Genomic DNA, 17,822 nt, shown 5'->3' on the forward strand with positions numbered 1-17,822 from the left:
GTTATGAGCCACTATGTGGTTGCTGGGAATTGAACTCAGGACATCTGGAAGAGCAGCCAGTGCTCTTAACCTCTGTGCCATCTCTCCAGCCCCAAGTAAATATTTCTAAAAATTAAAAGAATGGTACTTTCCCCAGTAGTATAGTTGATGTTGGTTTCTTCCCTCCAGTTCAGGTTCATTGACTGATTAAATATTTAATATATTCTATACAGGCTGGAGAGATGGCTCAGTGGTTAAGAGCACTGTCTGCTCTTCCAAAGGACCTGGGTTCAATTCCCAGTACCCACATGGCAGCTCACAACTGTCTGTAACTCCAGTTCAAAGGGATCTGACACCTTCACACTGATGCACATAAAATAAAATTAAATAAATTATTAAAAAATATACATATATATGTATATACACACACACACACACACACACACACACACACACACACACACACATATTCTATACACTCTCAAGGTCTGCCATAGCAATCTAGCCTCAGTCTACTTTTCACCTTTTGTTATCACCTTAGGCCAAGCCACACCTCCTCTTCTGTTTTCTTTGTTTCCATCTTTGAGCCAAGTAGCTGAAACCTAGGAGGCTCTGGTGATCTGCCCCCCTGCTGGCCCCACTTCCTTATGTCAGAACATAGAGCTTGGAGATAAATAGTGTGTCCTTTGCTGCTGAACTTTGGTGCTTCGTAGCAACAGCGCTTGAGCGATTTAGGTCTTTTTTCCAGTTCATCTTCAGGGAGGTATTTATCCTTGTGGAAATAAGCCCCATGGTGGCAGATTTGGTCTGTTTTATTAGGGGTTCTAGAATTGTGTCTAGTACACAATGAGTACTGTAATATATTGTTACATAATTACATTATTTGTTTTTATATGCATTAATGTGTGCCATGGTACCCATGTGGAGGTTAAAGGCCAGCTTGTGATGTTATTATCTTGCCCATATTGCCATATTTGATATTTAGACTGCAGATTCCAGTCATCTAGAGAGCACTTTTTTTTTTTTTTTCCTACAAAACTGTTTTAGGAGAACCTTTGTTTTTCTAAGAGTTTATGTTCACCCAGAGTTTTGCTTTAAGTTGTTAAATCCCCAGTTGACTTTTTCATTGAATACGAAGACTTTTCCATGCCTTAGTAGTGTAGAGGTGTCATTGAACTTTTTCTTTGCTGAACAGTTTTGTATTCTATTGCACCCACATCTTTTTGGTTGTATTCTCCCTTCATTCTCCTAAAAAGGCAGTAGGGATTATGTGTGTATTAATTTACTAATTCTTTTTTAATTAAATTTTTATTTTTTATATTAATTACAGTTTATTCACTTTGTAATTTACTAATTCTTTATGTTAGCCTTTGATCACTTTCTGTAGAATTTCCAGAAGAAACATAATACTAAAATATTGGGGAATCATGGAATGGAAGTAGACAGAAAAGAAATATTTTTATAGACAGCATCGTCTGATCTGTGTATCATTCATAGGATTGTTTGGAAAGAGAAAAGGGAAAGGAAGGAAGGGCTGATCCCTTTATGTTTTCATTTCCTGTCTCAGGACAAGGGCTTTAAGTCTCAAGTGCTGTTTTCATAACACTTCCCCCGGCTTACAAATTCTTGGGACGCCCAGTGCCAAAAACTTTAGTTGTGTGTGTCCCCCCTCCCTTTTTTTTTTTTCAGGTTTTGTTTTAAGCAACAAAGGCTAAGAGTATCTGAGCCCACCCCATAACACCCAGAGACTTCTGTTTTGTCCGGATGTTTTTTGTTTGTTTTTGCAGTTTGTAAAAATGATTACTAAATAATAGCTGGCTATGATTAAGATCATGAATAGAGAGATCAGAGAATAAACTTCAATTCCAGGGGTGGTTTTTTGTTAGCTTCAGGTGATTTTCCTAGTATTTGGTGGTTATTATAGCAGCGACATTCATACAGTGAAGTGCACAGATCTTGGGTGTACTGTCCACCAGTAAATATCACCTAACTACCAACCACTCCTTACCCCATTCCTCCTTGCTGTTTTGCAGTTTGTTCTGGTTGTTTTTTGTTTGTTTGTTTTGGTTGGTTGGTTTTGTTTTTCTTTTTCAAGACAGGGTTTCTCTGTGTAGACCAGGCTACCTGTGAACTCAAAGATCTGCCTGCATTTGCCCCCAAGTGCTGGGATTAAAGGTTTGTGCCACCACATTCTGTTCAGGAGTCTTAGTTTTGAAGCTGCAGACTCAAACTCATGTTCTTGGTTATAGGGTATAAGTAAGTTACATTTTTTAAAAAAAATTACACACACACACACACACACACACACACACACACACACTAAACTGGAGCCTGGGGAGATGGCTCAGTGTTTAAGAGCATTGGCTGCTCTTCCAGAGGTCCTGAGTTCAATTCCTAGCTACTACATGGTAGCTCACAACCATCTGTAATGGAATCTGACCCTCTCTATTGATGTGCATGAAAACAGAGTGCTCATATACATAAATAAATCTTTAAAAATCTAAACTGAAATTTTCTGCTGTTTCAGCAGGTGGCTCTTGTGTATGCCTATTAAAGCAGAATTATAGTTAAGAGCCAAGTTACTTTGACAGCCCTGGCCTTATACATAGGTCTCTTAGAAAGGTTAAAGCTGTCTGTTGTAGGAGGGTCTACAATATCTGTCCATGAGGGCCTAGAAGTTTTCATGAGAACTGTTTTGTTGTTGTTGTTGTTTTGTTTTTTTGCTGGTTTCTGTTGTTGCTGCTGCTGTTGTTCGTGACAAGGTTTCTTTTTGTACTTGTTCTGTAGACCAGGCTGGCCTCAAACTCAGAGATCTTCGTGCGTCTGCCTTCTCCATACTGGGATTAAAGGCATGCACCACTGCCTGGCAAGAGCTTTGTACTCAGGTCCTCAGGTCTCATTGAAAGTCTGTAGCCATCTGTTGTAGGCAATGTCTGTCCAGAAAGGCTATGAAGTCTCTGTGAGTGCTGGTAGAGAGCTTCTTCACACAGAAGATGATATCATGAGAGTCCCAAGAAACGGGAGGAGGACTGTTTATCAAAATTCATTTTTTAAATGATAGAATACATTTGATACAGATTCAAGATCTTGGGACCTGGGAGATGTCTGAGTGGGTAAAAAAGCTCACCCTTAAGACCCACTGAAAAGACCATTGCCAGCATTTCTGTGGTGGGGTTGCCCTGAAACTCAAGGATCAGCATAGTAATAGAAACACAAGAGACCTTGCCTTTTGAAGATAGAAGGCCAAAAATGACTCCTGAAAGTTGTCTTCACACACACACTCACACTCACACACACACACACACCAACCATTTAAGACATAAAAATAACTTCAAGATTATTCTGGCCGTGATTTTTAAAGATGGTGTTCTAGGGCAGCGATTATAGCACAGTGTTAAGTCATGTGCCTGTGTGAGGGCCTGGGATGAATCTCTAGCTTCAGTCCTAGCACTGGAAAAACAAAAACAAAACACAACAGTGATTCTCAGGATGGGGAGTTGGATAGCAGATAAAAATGCTTACCGTGACGCCTGCTGTTCTGAGTTTCATCCTCAGAACCCACATAAAGCAGGAGAGAACCAACTCCTTAAAGATATTCCCTGGACTTTGCCACTAAACAAATAAATAAATGTTAAAAAAATAAAAATAAAAGAATTTTAATCTTTTTTAAATACCGTTGAGGGACAGACATGATCATATTATATTCATGTATAAAATTCAAGTATATTTAAAGAACTGTACTGAAGTAACCCTTTCTTGAATAAAAGATTGTCTGAAAAGTAGGAAGAATTCAGATGTCTTAAGTTCTCCATGTCATTGTTGTTTTAAGATTATTCTTTTATGTGTCTGTGAGGATACGCCATGGGAGTCTGGGACCTGAGGCCAGAAGAGGCTATCAGACAGGTAGCCTGGAGTTTGAGATACAAGGAAGTTGTGAGCTGCCTGACTTGGGTCCTCTGTTAGGAGCAGGAGGTACCCTTAACCACTGAGCAGTCTCTCCAGGCCCACATCTGTGTTCTCGAGACAGCGAGGGTTAAGAATTAGGTTATTTTAAGTGTAATCTATATCTGTGCTAAAAATCCATGTTTGTTTGAGTCTGTCTTAAATAATGTGCTCACACTTCAGGAGGGAAACTACTGAGCTAACAGATTTGATGGAATGGGCTTAAATACTTGCAGTAGCTGGTGTGTTGTATTTGTTAGAAATCAGGATCTCGATAGTTAGGACGACAGCAGTGAACAGCTGGCTGGTGTGTCTAACTTTGCTTGAGTGCTTCCTTTTCCTGTTAGTCTCTAAAGTATCAGGTTGAGTCCTATTTTTTAAGGATCAAAACCAGGGACATGGTGGCCTGATGACTTCATTTGGTAGGTCTGTTTTTGTTTACACTGTTAAGGATAAAATCAGACTACTTCAGGCTGGACTTAGTGTATGTTTCTGTAATCCTAGCACTCAGGAGGCAGGAGCAGGAAGAGTTTAAGGCCAGCCTGGGAATCATTGCAAGTTCCAGACCAGTCTGGCTAAACATAGTAAGGTGTAACTCACATATGTAATCTCAGAACTGGGGAGACTGAGGCAGGAGTCTAGGCATGCCTTAGAGGCCAGTCTGTATTGCATAGTAAGCTGCAGGTTAGTCTGGTCAAGGTGAGACCTGTCTCAAAAGAACAACAAACACACCATTTCTAACTCACTTCATTTTTATTATTCCTACTTAAAGTCAGTTGACTTCCTTCTCTCTATATAGCACTGACCTTGATTTTTTCCTACTCGGTGATAATTCTTCTATCATCAGTACCATTTTGCTAATCAAAATAAGTTCATTGAAAACATTTCATTTGTTGCGTACATTCACTCATTAATTTCTACCCAGTGTGTTTGCCCACAAGCACTACTTAGAAAATAAAGCAGCAATATTGTTTCCTAATAGCTAAGTTTTAAATCTTGAAAAATTGAGCAGCAAGGTAGTTCAACCCTTAAAGGTACTTACTGCCAGGCCTGGTGACCTGAGTTCAATTCCCCGGTCCCTTAAAGTAGAAGGAAAGAACTAACACCTCCAGGTTGTCTTTAATTTGAAAAACTGTTACTTTAGTAACCCAGTGGTGGCACACACCTTTAATCTGAGGCAGAGGTAAGTAGACCTCTGAGATCGAGGACAGGCAGGTCTACACGGAGAAACCCTTGTCTCAAGAAACAAGAAAAAAATTGTTAATGTATTGGTGTTTGTTAACTTTTTGGACTAGAAACTAAATAAACTAAACTCCTGCTGGCTTAAAGTCCTTGTGCCAAACAATTTGGCATCTCTGGACTTGTTTCATTATGTGTAAAATATAAGTAGTACATTCTTTTGCAGGCCATTGAAAACAGAGTAAGTGAAGCTGTTATTAATTAGCAGTTGTTATAACTCTTCCCTTATTTGGATATAACTGGGATGCTTAAATCATATTAAGAAGAGATTCTTATTCTGAGACAGGATCTTTTTTTTTTTTTTTTTTTTTTTTTTTTTATAAAAATTCAATTTACATCTTGGTCATAGGCACCTCCCTCCTCTCCTTCCAATCCCACCTTCCCTTATTCTTTAGAATAGGGGAGTCCCCCTACCCAGACACCCCAGCTCATCTATTCACATGAGGACTAAGTTTGCTGTCCTCCCCTGTGGAGTTGCTGTATAGCTAAGGATGACCATGAACCCATGATCCTCTATCCTACAACTCCTGAGTTCTGGGATTACAGGTATGTGCCACTATACCAGGTTTACAAAGTATTGGGGATTGAACCCATGTTCTGTGTGTGAACAATGGCAAGTGTTCTACCATTGAGTGATCAACTTGAAATTATTATATATATATATAAAAATATTAATTTGGGGCTATGTGTATCCAGCTTATCTACTATAGATTCTCAATTGTAGTAGGTATGTCAGTGCTCTAATTCTAAGGACATTTGAGTTATCTATGTATCTTATTGACTAACTTATGAACTGTATTCTTTTTTTTAATACAAATTCACTGAATTTCTAACATGAGTAAAGTACTCCAACCTTCTCTTACTTGTCAGTATTTTGAATGAAAACAAAATATTTTTAGCATTCTGCAAATTAATTTTTTAATTTATTATCTTGTTTGGCCATCTGTTCCTAGGTTGACCTAATATAATATCAGTGCTTTGCCAGATATTTGTTCAGTTAGAAATTAGAGAAACATTTTAAAATGCATTTTAAATCCCACCACTGGGGAAGTAGAGGCCAGCGGATCTCTGAGTTTGAAGACAGACACAGAGCTATACAGAAAAAAACAAAAACAAACAAAGCAAAATAAACTTGTATTTTGACCCAGAGAGAGTTAAAATTGTGATTTAAAAAATATTTTTATGTTATATTTTTGTTCTGGATAGGCTTTTGCTCTCTGATAAAAGTTTTAAGTAAAGTGACTCAAAATTTGACAACTGGCAATGTGTGTGAAAGTATTTGCAATAGAGTGAGGCACATTTATGTTTATATTCTATACAGGTTAGTGTGCAAACTTTTATGTTGTAAGAAAGAAGTATGGTAGCACATGCCTGTAATACCAGCACTTGGGAAACTGAGGCAAGAATTCCAAGAGTTCAAGGACATCTAAACTACACAGTAAAAGTTATCTAAAAACAAGAATAAAAGACCTGATTAGATAAAAGGAAGGCAGGGAAAAATACTTCTTTTTTCTTCTATTTCTTAGTTTACTTTAGTTTTGTTTTGTTTTGTTTTCTAGGCAAGGAATGTATACAACAGTTGGCTGAGAACACCAGGTATTTCCGGAGACGCCTGAAGGAAATGGGATTCATCATTTATGGCAATGAAGATTCCCCTGTGGTGCCTTTGATGGTCTACATGCCAGCCAAAATTGGGTACATTTTGTGGAAGGTCAAAAACTGGTCATTAGACAGAATATACTGGGGTTGGAATTGGGGAAAAGTTAGTTGGTCTTCCTGTGTTGCTACATGGGCAAGAGTTTGGTTTTTTGTTGTTGTTGTTGTTGTTTTGTTTTGTTTTGTTTTGTTTTCCTTGCTTGCTTTTTGAAAGATCTCACTGTGTAGCGCTGGGTGGCCAGGAACTCACTAGATCAAGACCTGCCTCCCAAGTGCTGAGATTAAAGGTATGCGCCACCGTACCTGCCATGGATAGTCTCTTTTTATTCCCAAACATTGTGAGCAAATTAAGGGAAGACTTAAAAAACAAAGAAAGAGTCGCATAGGCCAATGGAAAAATTAAAAAGAGCATAGTTTGGTAAACAAAGCGAAGTTAGAATTCATTATTTAGTCAAGATTCGGGTGTAGAATAAGGCCACAAGACAGCTGTGGTGAAGTAATTGTACAAGAATTTTGGAGTTTGGGTAACCTACTAGCCTATAGATAAGAGCATCAAAACAGCCTGTACCCCAGAGGCAGCTTTAGTCCCAAGTATGGTTTTTTGTTTTTAATTTCTGGTCTAGAGGGCCAATTCTAGTCAGCCAGCCACTCTGGCTACAGCAGAGAGATGTCCCTGTTATACAGGTCCTCCGTCTTCACAGTCTGCAAACTTGCTGAAAGAGGACTGAGGCTTTAGCACATTGATTTTGAACTATTAACCACTGTTACATTTCAGAAACAGGCCTAAAGCAAACTTTATCAGAATTGGTTTTTGCTTTGTGAAGGAGCGACTGCCAGAGAACTGAATGAACAGAATTTTTAGAACCATCAGCTTGAAGTGTGTACACCTATGTCACCAGATATCTGGCCAGCAAGCCCTGGTACTGGCTGCTCTTTAACACTTCCTTGTTTGTTTTTTGTGGTGGTTTTTCTTTCTCAAGGCAGGATTTCTCTGTGTTGCACTGTCTGTCCTAGAACTGTGTAGACCAGGCCAGCCTAGAACAAGTGCTGGGACAAAGACATATACCCTCATGCCCAGTAACTTCATGGTTTCATTTCTTGTTTTCCCTTTGTAGCGCCTTTGGAAGGGAGATGCTGAAGCGGAATGTTGGTGTAGTTGTGGTGGGATTTCCTGCTACCCCGATCATTGAGTCCAGAGCCAGATTTTGCCTGTCAGCAGCTCATACCAAAGAAATACTTGATACCGTAAGTACCTCTGTTCAAGTGCCTCTGTTCAGTTTTGTATCAGACGATATTAATCACCTGATGTTCTTGAGCACCTAGGATCTTACTGGTGAGACAGTGACAGGCTGCTGCTGCTATTTAAAATGGCTGTTTGAAAGCAGCATCTTCCAAACCATCCACCAAAGCCAATTCTGAGTTCCGGAGGACTGTCCAGCTTCCTCTGTATTGTTTTGTGGCAGGGTCTCGCTAAGTAGTCAGGTTGTCCTACAACTCACTATACACCTACCCTAGAGATCCTCTGCCTCAGCCTCCTGGCTGCTGGAACTGTAGGTGTGAGCTTCCACCTGTCCTGTTGTCTCCCCTGTGATGCAGTCTAGAGCAGGACAGAGCTCCCTCCTCTCCAGCTGTTTCTAATTTAAGCTCTCTCTGTTGCACTCCTCACTTCGCCCTTTCCTCCTCGTGTGACTGTTGCACTTTGGTCGCGGCTCGACTTACAGGAGCCGCTTGGGTGTTCCCTGGGCACACTGCGCACACACAAGCACACAGCTCGAAAAGTTCTTGAAACTGGTAATGGTTCTGTTGTGGTTTGGGGGTCCTGGTGTTGTGCTTTTTATTTGTTTTCCTTGGTTGGACACAGACTGCTGTCCAACTCACAGGGACTTGTCTGTCCCTGCCTCCTAAGTACTGAGACTACATACCTGTGCCAGGAGATCAGCTAAGATCCACTAATCTTAAGGAATTTTGTCATTGCTTGTTTTTTAAAGTATTATAATAATTTGGTTGACATCTGTTTGTTTTGTTTTGTTTTGTTTTGTTTTAAGACAAGGTCTCCTTATGTAGCTCTGGCTGTCCTGAAGTTCATTATGTAAACCAGATGGTCACCTCTCTCTGTCTCCTGAATGCTGGGATTAAAGGCGTACACCACCATGCCCAGCTAACATTTTCTATTTAATAGCTGAAGATCTTTTGACCTTTCTTCCCTGTATCTACAAATGAAATTTCTCTCATTGAAAATATATTCCTGGAGATGGGCATGATGGTGCACACCTGTAATCCCAGCACTTGGGATGAAAGAGGGAGGTGGATCTCTGTGAGTTTAAGGCCAGCTGGGTCTACAAAGTGAGTCCAGGACAGCCAAAGCTACATAGAAAAACCATGTCTCGAGAAAAAAAAACAAAACAAACAACAACAATATAATAATACTAAGTGGTTTCAATAATCCCAGCATTTAAGTTGAAGCAGGAGGGTTTCAAGTTTGAAAACAGCCTAGGATACATAACAAAAACTTTCTCAAAAAAAAAAAGCAAGCAAAAAACAGGAAAAAATGTTCAGTTTTTTTTGTTTTTTTTTTTCTTTGTTTTTTTTTTTTTTTTTTTGAACACATTACTAGTGGTTCCTCATTCTTTGAGTGTCCAGTACAAGCTCCAGTATGGCCAACTGCAGGTGCTGTGTGTGAGCCTGCCCCTACCACATTATGACATGGCCTACATGTGTCCAGTTTGTTGATCCCATTTCTTTTTCTCTAGTTGGGTTATGCTTTTTAGATAGTTTTCCATAGCTTTTCTCATTTTTACTGAAAATTTTCTGCACTGATTTGGGGGGGGGGGCATTATAATTACATTTCCACTTTTCTTTACTCCCTCTAACCCCTCCCATCTTGGTCTTATTCAAATTCATGACCTTTTTGTTGTTGTTGTTGTTGTTACATGTGTTAGACTATATCCATAAGTAATACATAAAATCAGCACATAAAATACAGACTCAATAAAGCTCTTCTTAAAAATGGGAAGGACAAGTGTATCAGCTGTTCAAGAATATTATTCCCTTACTCAGCCACATAATGGTGTGTTCTCTCTCTCTCTCTCTCTCTCTTTTCCTAAAAACCCATCTTACCCTTAGAATACACACAATATACAGAAATACTTTAGAGCTAATAAATGGTTTTGGCAAAGTTGGTAGGTTAAAAAAAAAAATACCTGTACCACATTAGTGTTTCTATATTCCACCAGTAACCAAATGAAAAGGGAGTCTCAGGCCAGACATGGTGGTGTCCACCTTAGTCCCAATACTTGGGAGGCTGTGCAGAAGGATCACAAGTTCAGGGCTAGAATGAGTATGTACAGGGCCCTGTTTTAATCTGAACATCTGGGTCAGGTAGGCAACTAAGAATAAGTTTAACCAAGGAAGTCTTTACCTTGTAAACTAGTTAAATTTATGCTTAATAAGCTGGGTGTGGTTTTATACACCTGTAGTCTCAGCTGTTTAAGCAGAGGCAGGAAGATCCCTTGATCTAAGGAATTTGAAACCAGTCTTGTCAGCAAAGTGAGATGCCATCTCAAAAAAAAAGACACAATAAGCGTTTAGATTTGTATGCCAAAAACTGTAAAACATGGCTGAAAACTCAAGTAAATGTACAGACAGTTCATGGTTATGGATTAAGAGAATGAATGTTATTAGAATGTCAATATAGTCAGTCATCTAAAGATCCAGTACAAATTCAGTCAGAATTCAAGTTAGACTTTTTGCATAAAAGGAAAAGCTGGTCCTCAAGTTTATACGGAACTAGTCGGTTCTCCCAAAGAGCTGAAATGGTATTGAAAATGAAAGTTGGAAGACTCATACTTACCAGCTTTAAATCTAATTACAGCAACTAAAGCAGCAGGTGAGCCCCAGCACAAGGTCCTCAGGAGCGCTGAGAATATGCCTTAGCATCTGCTCAGCAGATTGCTAACATAAGCCAGGGCAGGCAGTACACAGAGGGAAGTTTGTAAAGCAAGCACCGCGAGACAGGTTGCCTCTTTCACCAGGGTGGTGAAGCTGCTACCCCTGCATCCTGGACAGACCTTCAAAATGAGCTAAGTGAAAGAAGCCAGACACAGAATCTGTGTCTTAGGTTTCCACTCATAAGGAATGTCCACAGTGGGTGGCTCTACAGTGTCAGAAAATACATTGGTGGTTATGAGAACTTAGGGGAAAGCAGATATGCAGAGCAATAAACATGCTGAGTGTGGGGGTTAGCCCCAGCACTTGGGAGGCAGAAGCAGGCATGTCTCTGAGTTTGAAGCCAGCCTGGTCTACAAAGCAAGTCCAGAACAAATCAGGATCACACAGGGACTGTCTCAAGAAAGAAAGAGAGAAAACAAAAAAGAAGAAGAAGAAGAAGAAGAAGAAGAAGAAGAAGAAGAAGAAGAAGAAGAAGAAGAAGAAGAAGAAGAAGAAGAAGAAGAAGAAAGGAAGGAAGGAAGGAAGGAAGGAAGGAAGGAAGGAAGGAAGGAAGGAAGGAAGGAAGGAAGGAAGAGAAACAATTAGTGAAGTGATGAAAGTCACACTGTCATGGGATTATACAGAAGCACTGAATGTGTCTTCTCAAAAGTTGGGTTTTGTAGAATCTAGATCCTATTTCAATAGTTATTTTTCCACATAATGGGAAAAATAAAGGCATCAGCTGTGGAGAGGGCAGCTGTGCTGGCATTTTTCCTCACTCAGTCTATACTGCATATATTTTTCTCTTACCAGCTTATCTAACTATGCCTTGAGCCAGAGATCACTGTAAATGTTTGCTAATAAATGGTACAATATAGTAGTTCTTTTCTCCTAATGTAACCAAATAACCTCACACAAGGGCCAGCAGTTTCTATTACAAATTTGTTCTTTCTATAGATAAAACTTGTCTGGGGCATATGTGGTGGCATATGCCCATAGTCCTGGGTGCACAGAAGGCTGAGGCAGAAGGATCACTGAGCTCAGGAGTTCCAGATCGACTTGGGAAGTTTATTGATATTTCACATCAAATAACATGAAATCAAAAATCTTGTGTGAAATACTTGATATGGGAACAGAACTCTTACCTAGATCCCTTGGGCATTGTGAGTTTGTTTTGGCTCATTGCCTATCTCTAACCACTTACCTTTTCACACTGATGAAGAAAAATAATAGGGACTCCTGAAGTCCCTATTATTCATGAATGAAGTTCATGAATGTCCTTTCTTTTGTGTTTTAAGTCATGTATGCCTTTGTTTCAAATTTATAAGTCTGTCAGAGTAAAGGAAAGAAATGGCCAATGGGTTCCCTCTTCTGAAGGTCAGAGCTAACTGTCCAGGTAGTCTTCAGTTAAGCCTGGCCTCAGGGGCAGCACTGTTCTGATAGCAAAGTGAAGTTCAGTTCTTGCTCTTTATGGTTACGTTTTAGAATAAATACTGTTTTTATGCTGAAATACAAAAGGAATACTGTTAGTGTTTTGTTTCCGCATACTGGCTTCAAAAATGAAAGAGCAGGCAAATTCACCAGTATGCTGGTAAACAGTTCTAAAATACACATTTTCTTTAAAATATTTTTATACTTAATTTATTGTGTTTTACTTGCATATGGAGATCAAAGGGCAAGGTGCAGGCGTTGATTCTTTGCATTATGTGGGTCCTGGGGATTGATCTCAAGTTGTGAGGCTGAGTTTAAGGTGCCTTTACCTGCTGAGCCAGTCAGAGACCCAAGGTGTGCATTTTATTTGTTTGTTTGTTTGTTTGTTTGTTTGTTTGTTTAATCTCGGGACAGGGTTTCTCTGTGTAGCCTTGGCTGTCCTGGAACTTTCTGTAGATCAGGCTGGCCTCAAACTCAACAGAGATTCGCATGCTTCTGCCTCCCTGGATGTGGGATTAAAGGCATGGACCACTGCACCCTGTTTAAGGTGTGCATTTTCAGAAAGAATTATAGATATAATCCCAACAGGAAGCCCAATCTCTTTCATACAAGAGCCTTTGTAAGCCTTTGTAGTGTGTGGTTGGATACTTACAGTCCGTTTTCATGGCCAGGCCTGAGCTCTTGTTCAGATGCTGTTCCTGCCGCACCTTTGTGCTTGGATTCAGCATGTCCCACCAAGATAGCCTTGCCACTGTTTCAGCTCAGGAGAGTCTTGGGTGTGCTCACTGGTACCCTGCTGGGCCCACTGACCTCTGTCTGGTGTGCTTCAGGCTTTGAAGGAGATAGATGAAGTTGGGGACCTGCTGCAACTGAAGTACTCACGCCGCCGGCTAGTGCCTCTGCTGGACAGGCCCTTTGACGAGACTACCTACGAGGAGACAGAAGACTGAGCCTTTCTGGTGCTCCTAGAGGGGGATACTCACTCCCAGGACAGCGTGTGGCCTTTCTGAGCCAGTTCCAGGAACCACACTTCAGTGACCACCTCACGTGAAAGACATTTCTGAAGCTACTGAAGGTGGCCACCTCCACTCCAAATGGCATTTTGTAAATAGTAAAAAACAAACTGCTTCACATTCTTCCTTTGTTTGCTAAGTCTCACCTTTATATATAAATATATATATATATAAATGATTACTTTGTCCATTAAAAAATGTTTTATTTTATAACTATTTTACTTGTGAAATCATGCTGACCCTTGCCTGTGGCTTCTGAAACAGGTCTTCCCCACTCCAACCACCTCATGGGCTTGGATGCATCAAGACTTCTGGCCCTGGCTCCCAGCCTCGAGACTCACTGGCCCCTCCCTAGGGAGCAAGTGCCTTCTGCTGACTTCCCATCCAGGTCTCAGAGGTGCCCCCATTGTAACCCTTATTTAACCAGTCAAGTTAATCAACCAAAGCATTGTGTCTTTAGTCTTAAGTTAAATGTTAACAGTATCGAAAGATTATGTGACTTCCCCTGGCCACCCCTCCAAGACTGGTCTCTTTTTTTATTCTGGTCACCCAACAACCTACGCATTATCAGATCTTTCTTCATACGGTCATAGGCTGAAGATGGATCCAATATTTGGTTCTTTCCCACATCTAACCTAATGCTTCCCACCTCAAAGTTGTTCCAGCCTCTGGCTGCTTCTGGGTCCAGATTAGGATTTGACCCGATAAAGGCAAGTATTGGTCAGATCTTTGCTCATGTTCCACTTCACCATTAATGGTATAAGTTTTCCATGTAGATGCTGACCGCACTTGAACAGTGCTCTTCCAAATGCCAGTTCTTCCACTCCTCCTATTCTAAGATGATTTTACCCAGCATCTGGGGCTTCCTTCTCTTGTGCTTCCATTTTATTTTATTTTTTTCCCCTTTGAGAAATTCTGATCAAATACCTCTTTCCTAAACTGGAATAGCCTGTCTCTACTGGGTCAGGGACTCCTTCTAGACTTTGTGCTGCTTGACCAAAGAACACATCTGAAGAGCGCCATTTTAAAGTTAATTGTTTCTTTTGACCAAAGCTTAATTGAAGAGAACTTTTGGCTTTATTGTACTGAAGATGGATTTGTCTTTTAGTAGTGATCAAGTGTTATAGGGAAGGATTGAGAATAGAATGAAAAAGAAAAAACCTTACATTTTATATGTCATTCTTTAAGATTATTCTTGTTATTGATAAAGATGCCCAAACCAAGTTCTTGTGGAGACCTTATTGTCAGCTGCACATAGGTGAAACAGAAGATATAAGCAGTATTGTCTGTGAAGCTCTGTTCTCATACCCTGGGTCTCAGTTCTCTTTGGTTCTCTTCACATCTGTGAGCTTTCAGCCCTTGAGATGTTTTAAGCTTGTATATGAATTTTTTTTTTAAAGAACAGAAATGGGTGAACAAGCTGGATGTGGTAACCTATCCCTTTAATCCAGCTCCCAGAAGGCAGAGGCAGGAAGATCTGAGTTCGAGGCTAGCCTGGTATACATACAGAAGTTCAGGACAGACAAGGCTACAATAGTGAAACCTGCTGAGAGAGACAGAAAAAGAATAAATAAAAACCACAGAAAGAATCAAGAATTATATTTATAAAGATTTCATAAGTCAGTTCTGTAAAACTCGAACACCTTGCTTCTTTTCCCCCTGGAGAATCCACTGGAATACCAAGTATTTTGCACTGCAGTTACTATTTAATGATGTAGACATAGGGCTTACAAAAGCAACAAATTGAAGCAATGAACAGACCTACTAGTCTTTTAGCTTACATAAAATCACTTCAAATTAAAATGCTATTACAGGCATTTAAATTTTTATATATGTATCACTTAGTTTGTGTAAAGTTTATTGCAGGCTAAATGTAATTAAATTACAAGGTTTTTTTTTTTTTTTAAGAGACAAAACTGTGAGCTATCCTTGATCTCTACTTTCTAGAGGACAAAATGGTATATGCACATTATATGTGGCCGGTTATTTGTAAATCTGTAATAGAAATCTCAGGTCCAGTCAAGTCATAGATCATTATCCCAATTTGGGGGGAGATACAAGGGTGTATTAGTTCAGCATCTGAGAAAGAGTAGAGGTCTGGGCCTTAAAGAGATTCAGCCATCACCACCAAGCTATCTGCTTCACCTCATGCTTTTCATTGGTGGCTGTCCTTCCTCATTTCCTGGTTATGAGACCCATTTCTCACCTCACATCAGAAACCAGAAGATAATCAGAATCATGCAGAAGATGTTGCCCAAGGGCCAAGGGCAGTGAGTGTCTCCCTTTAGACTGTCTTTGTTTAAAGGATCCAGCCCTCCCCTGTCCTTCATTCACTGTCTTTAACTCTTCTGGTCCGGGCAGGGTTTCAGAATCCAGCCTCTCCCTTGTGTCCTCACTTTTGGCCTACACCCTCTCATAGGCTGAAGGGTGGAGCATCCTCGTGGTGTTCTGCCTCTGATGCTTTACTCCCCATTCGGTATCTTCTGCTTCTTGGTGGTTGGGATTCTGGCTCCAGAGAAGACTGCCTCGTCCTAGTGCAGCATTTGGAGAGCTGTAGTGTAGACAGCCTGTTCCTTGCATGCACAGCCATCACTTTAGTGTTTCTCCCCTTCTTAGGTAAGGGCATCCATAGGTGAGTCTCTGATGACCGGTAGGGCATGGACAGATTACACCTGCTGTGTAATATACCTTGCAAAAAGCTGATTTAGATTTCCTAACTTTTTTGGATAAAGCAGGAAATGATATCTACTACCACCCTGTTTTTCCAAATTGATGACGTTGCCTAATTGTTTGTAGTATTCTGATAAGACCTCATAAAAAAAGAATAACAGCTGGTCCTCCTGTGTAAAATGGCTGCTGTGGGTCAGGCATGGTACATGACATACGAGGATGTTTTAGAATTCTAGAGTATCCTGTGCTACAAAGGGAGACTCTTATCTCTCCAGAAAGAAAGAAAGGAAGAAAAAAAAAGTGGATTGCTATGACATGATGCCAGAGCACTGTTCCCCCAGAGTTGTAGGTAAGAAACAGCTGGATGTTTGTATCTCTTTGCTTCAAATATGGGGCTAGTTAGGAAAAGGAAGAGAGCAGCGGTTTTCCTCTCTGCCTGTGCTATGATTATCAGGAACTGTGGAGTTGTTTCTTACAGGTAAAATCACCTTAGTCTGGAGCTATGAAGGGAGAGGTTGGTTTATGAATATGGATTCTGGTTGGCAGTTTATCAAAGAATCTATAGCCGGTACTCCACCTGCCCACCCCCAGACCCAGAACCTATGGATAAGCTATTACCTGCTTAACAGTAAGCTCAGTGCCCAGCAGGCATCTTAATCCATTAAGCCAGTCAATCAAAATACCTTCCATGTGGAGAAAAGCATGTCCTTCCTCCCCTCTGCCTTATCCACATGAAATGTGTGCTCGGGCATCTAGCCAACTGCTGTGTCCAGCCAGAAAGCCAACTAAAGAGAGCACAGAGAAAAGAGAAATGCCAGGGCCTGCCCGTGATCCTTTCCTTTATCTTGACTACAAAATGCTATTGTTCCCGTTGTAGTTTTCAGTGACTTCCAAGCTGCTTTTTGTTTGAAGCATTTCTAGGAAGGAAACACAAGGATCCAGATTAAGCCCTAGTCAAAGTGACCATTTTCATCTTTGCAGAGTCTGAAGATTTCACATTCACAGTTTACCCTTAGGAGCAGCTTGGTTGGGGGAGCTGTGGGCAAGAATTTGTTTACTATGGTGTGGCCTTACACTGTTATTGTTTCTGATGAATTATAATAAACTGACCCTGAAGAATGCTGTGGCTCTTGCCCTGCAGTCACTGTTTTTAATGAAGCAATGTCGAAAGCTTTGTTCTTTTGGAGCAGTTGTGGGAGGTGGAGTGAAAGGCGCCTGTAGGAACAGCGCCCTGATGTGCTGCACACTGTCTGCTTCTTTACCGCCTGCACTCTTCCTGTGTGCAAAGGAACTCCAGTCAGCTCAAAGGTTAGAACAAATCCCAGGATTCTTGTGCAGAATCCTGGTGGACCCAACCAAGTGGAGGATGTACCAGGAGGGGTGGAGTCGTGAGTTACTTACGTCCCCTTTAACATTGTACCTCAGGATTAGTTTAGCCAATAGTTGGACTTGAGAGCTTCCTTACTGGTTCTTTCTTCACAGGACCTGGAAACCTCTCCTATTAGTTTAGCCTGCATGCCCACAGTCTCAATGATCACTCTCTCTGCAAAGGCAGCTAACAAGGGATGGGGGAAAGAGAACAGGTGTCTGTGGGAGAGCTAAATTAGGGTGGTCCTGTTGATCCATGCTTTCCCACTGTCCAAGTTACTGTCAACTGGAATCTGCAAGGTGTCCTCTATGCTAACCCTTTCCATTGCTGTAATGTTCTTATCTGGGAACGTGAGCTTTTTAATTTTAGTAATGTCTTACAATTATCACTCTTCTGTAGCCTCCAACCTTCTTGCCAGATGATTTTTTATTTTATTTTATATCGGATGACTGTGAAGCTATACATAGTAGGTTGTGGAGGATATCAATTTTCAGAGTGCATGTTAAGAGTTAAAAGGCCCTACTTGAAATGAATCATCCCACAAATATTGTTTTACCCTAATAAAATAATTCAGAAATACAGACACCTGCCTTTAT

At 40.6% G+C, this 17,822-nt stretch overlaps 1 protein-coding gene across 1 annotated transcript in view; it reads left to right on the forward strand.

Moving 5' to 3' along the window:
- The window catches only part of Sptlc2 (serine palmitoyltransferase long chain base subunit 2), a 78,372-nt gene extending 60,563 nt beyond the window's left edge, over positions 1 to 17,809 (forward strand). Inside the window, exons 10-12 of the mRNA XM_055592853.1 lie at positions 6,720 to 6,855; positions 7,932 to 8,061; positions 13,005 to 17,809. Of these exons, the coding sequence (XP_055448828.1) occupies positions 6,720 to 6,855; positions 7,932 to 8,061; positions 13,005 to 13,124 (386 nt within the window). The 3' untranslated portion in view covers positions 13,125 to 17,809. The remainder of the gene's footprint in view (positions 1 to 6,719; positions 6,856 to 7,931; positions 8,062 to 13,004) is intronic.
- The last annotated feature ends 13 nt before the right edge of the window (positions 17,810 to 17,822 follow it).

The sequence above is a fragment of the Psammomys obesus genome, unplaced genomic scaffold (assembly GCF_907164565.1).
Source record: "Psammomys obesus unplaced genomic scaffold, mPsaObe1.curated_primary_1811, whole genome shotgun sequence".
Taxonomy (NCBI): Eukaryota; Metazoa; Chordata; class Mammalia; order Rodentia; family Muridae; genus Psammomys; species Psammomys obesus.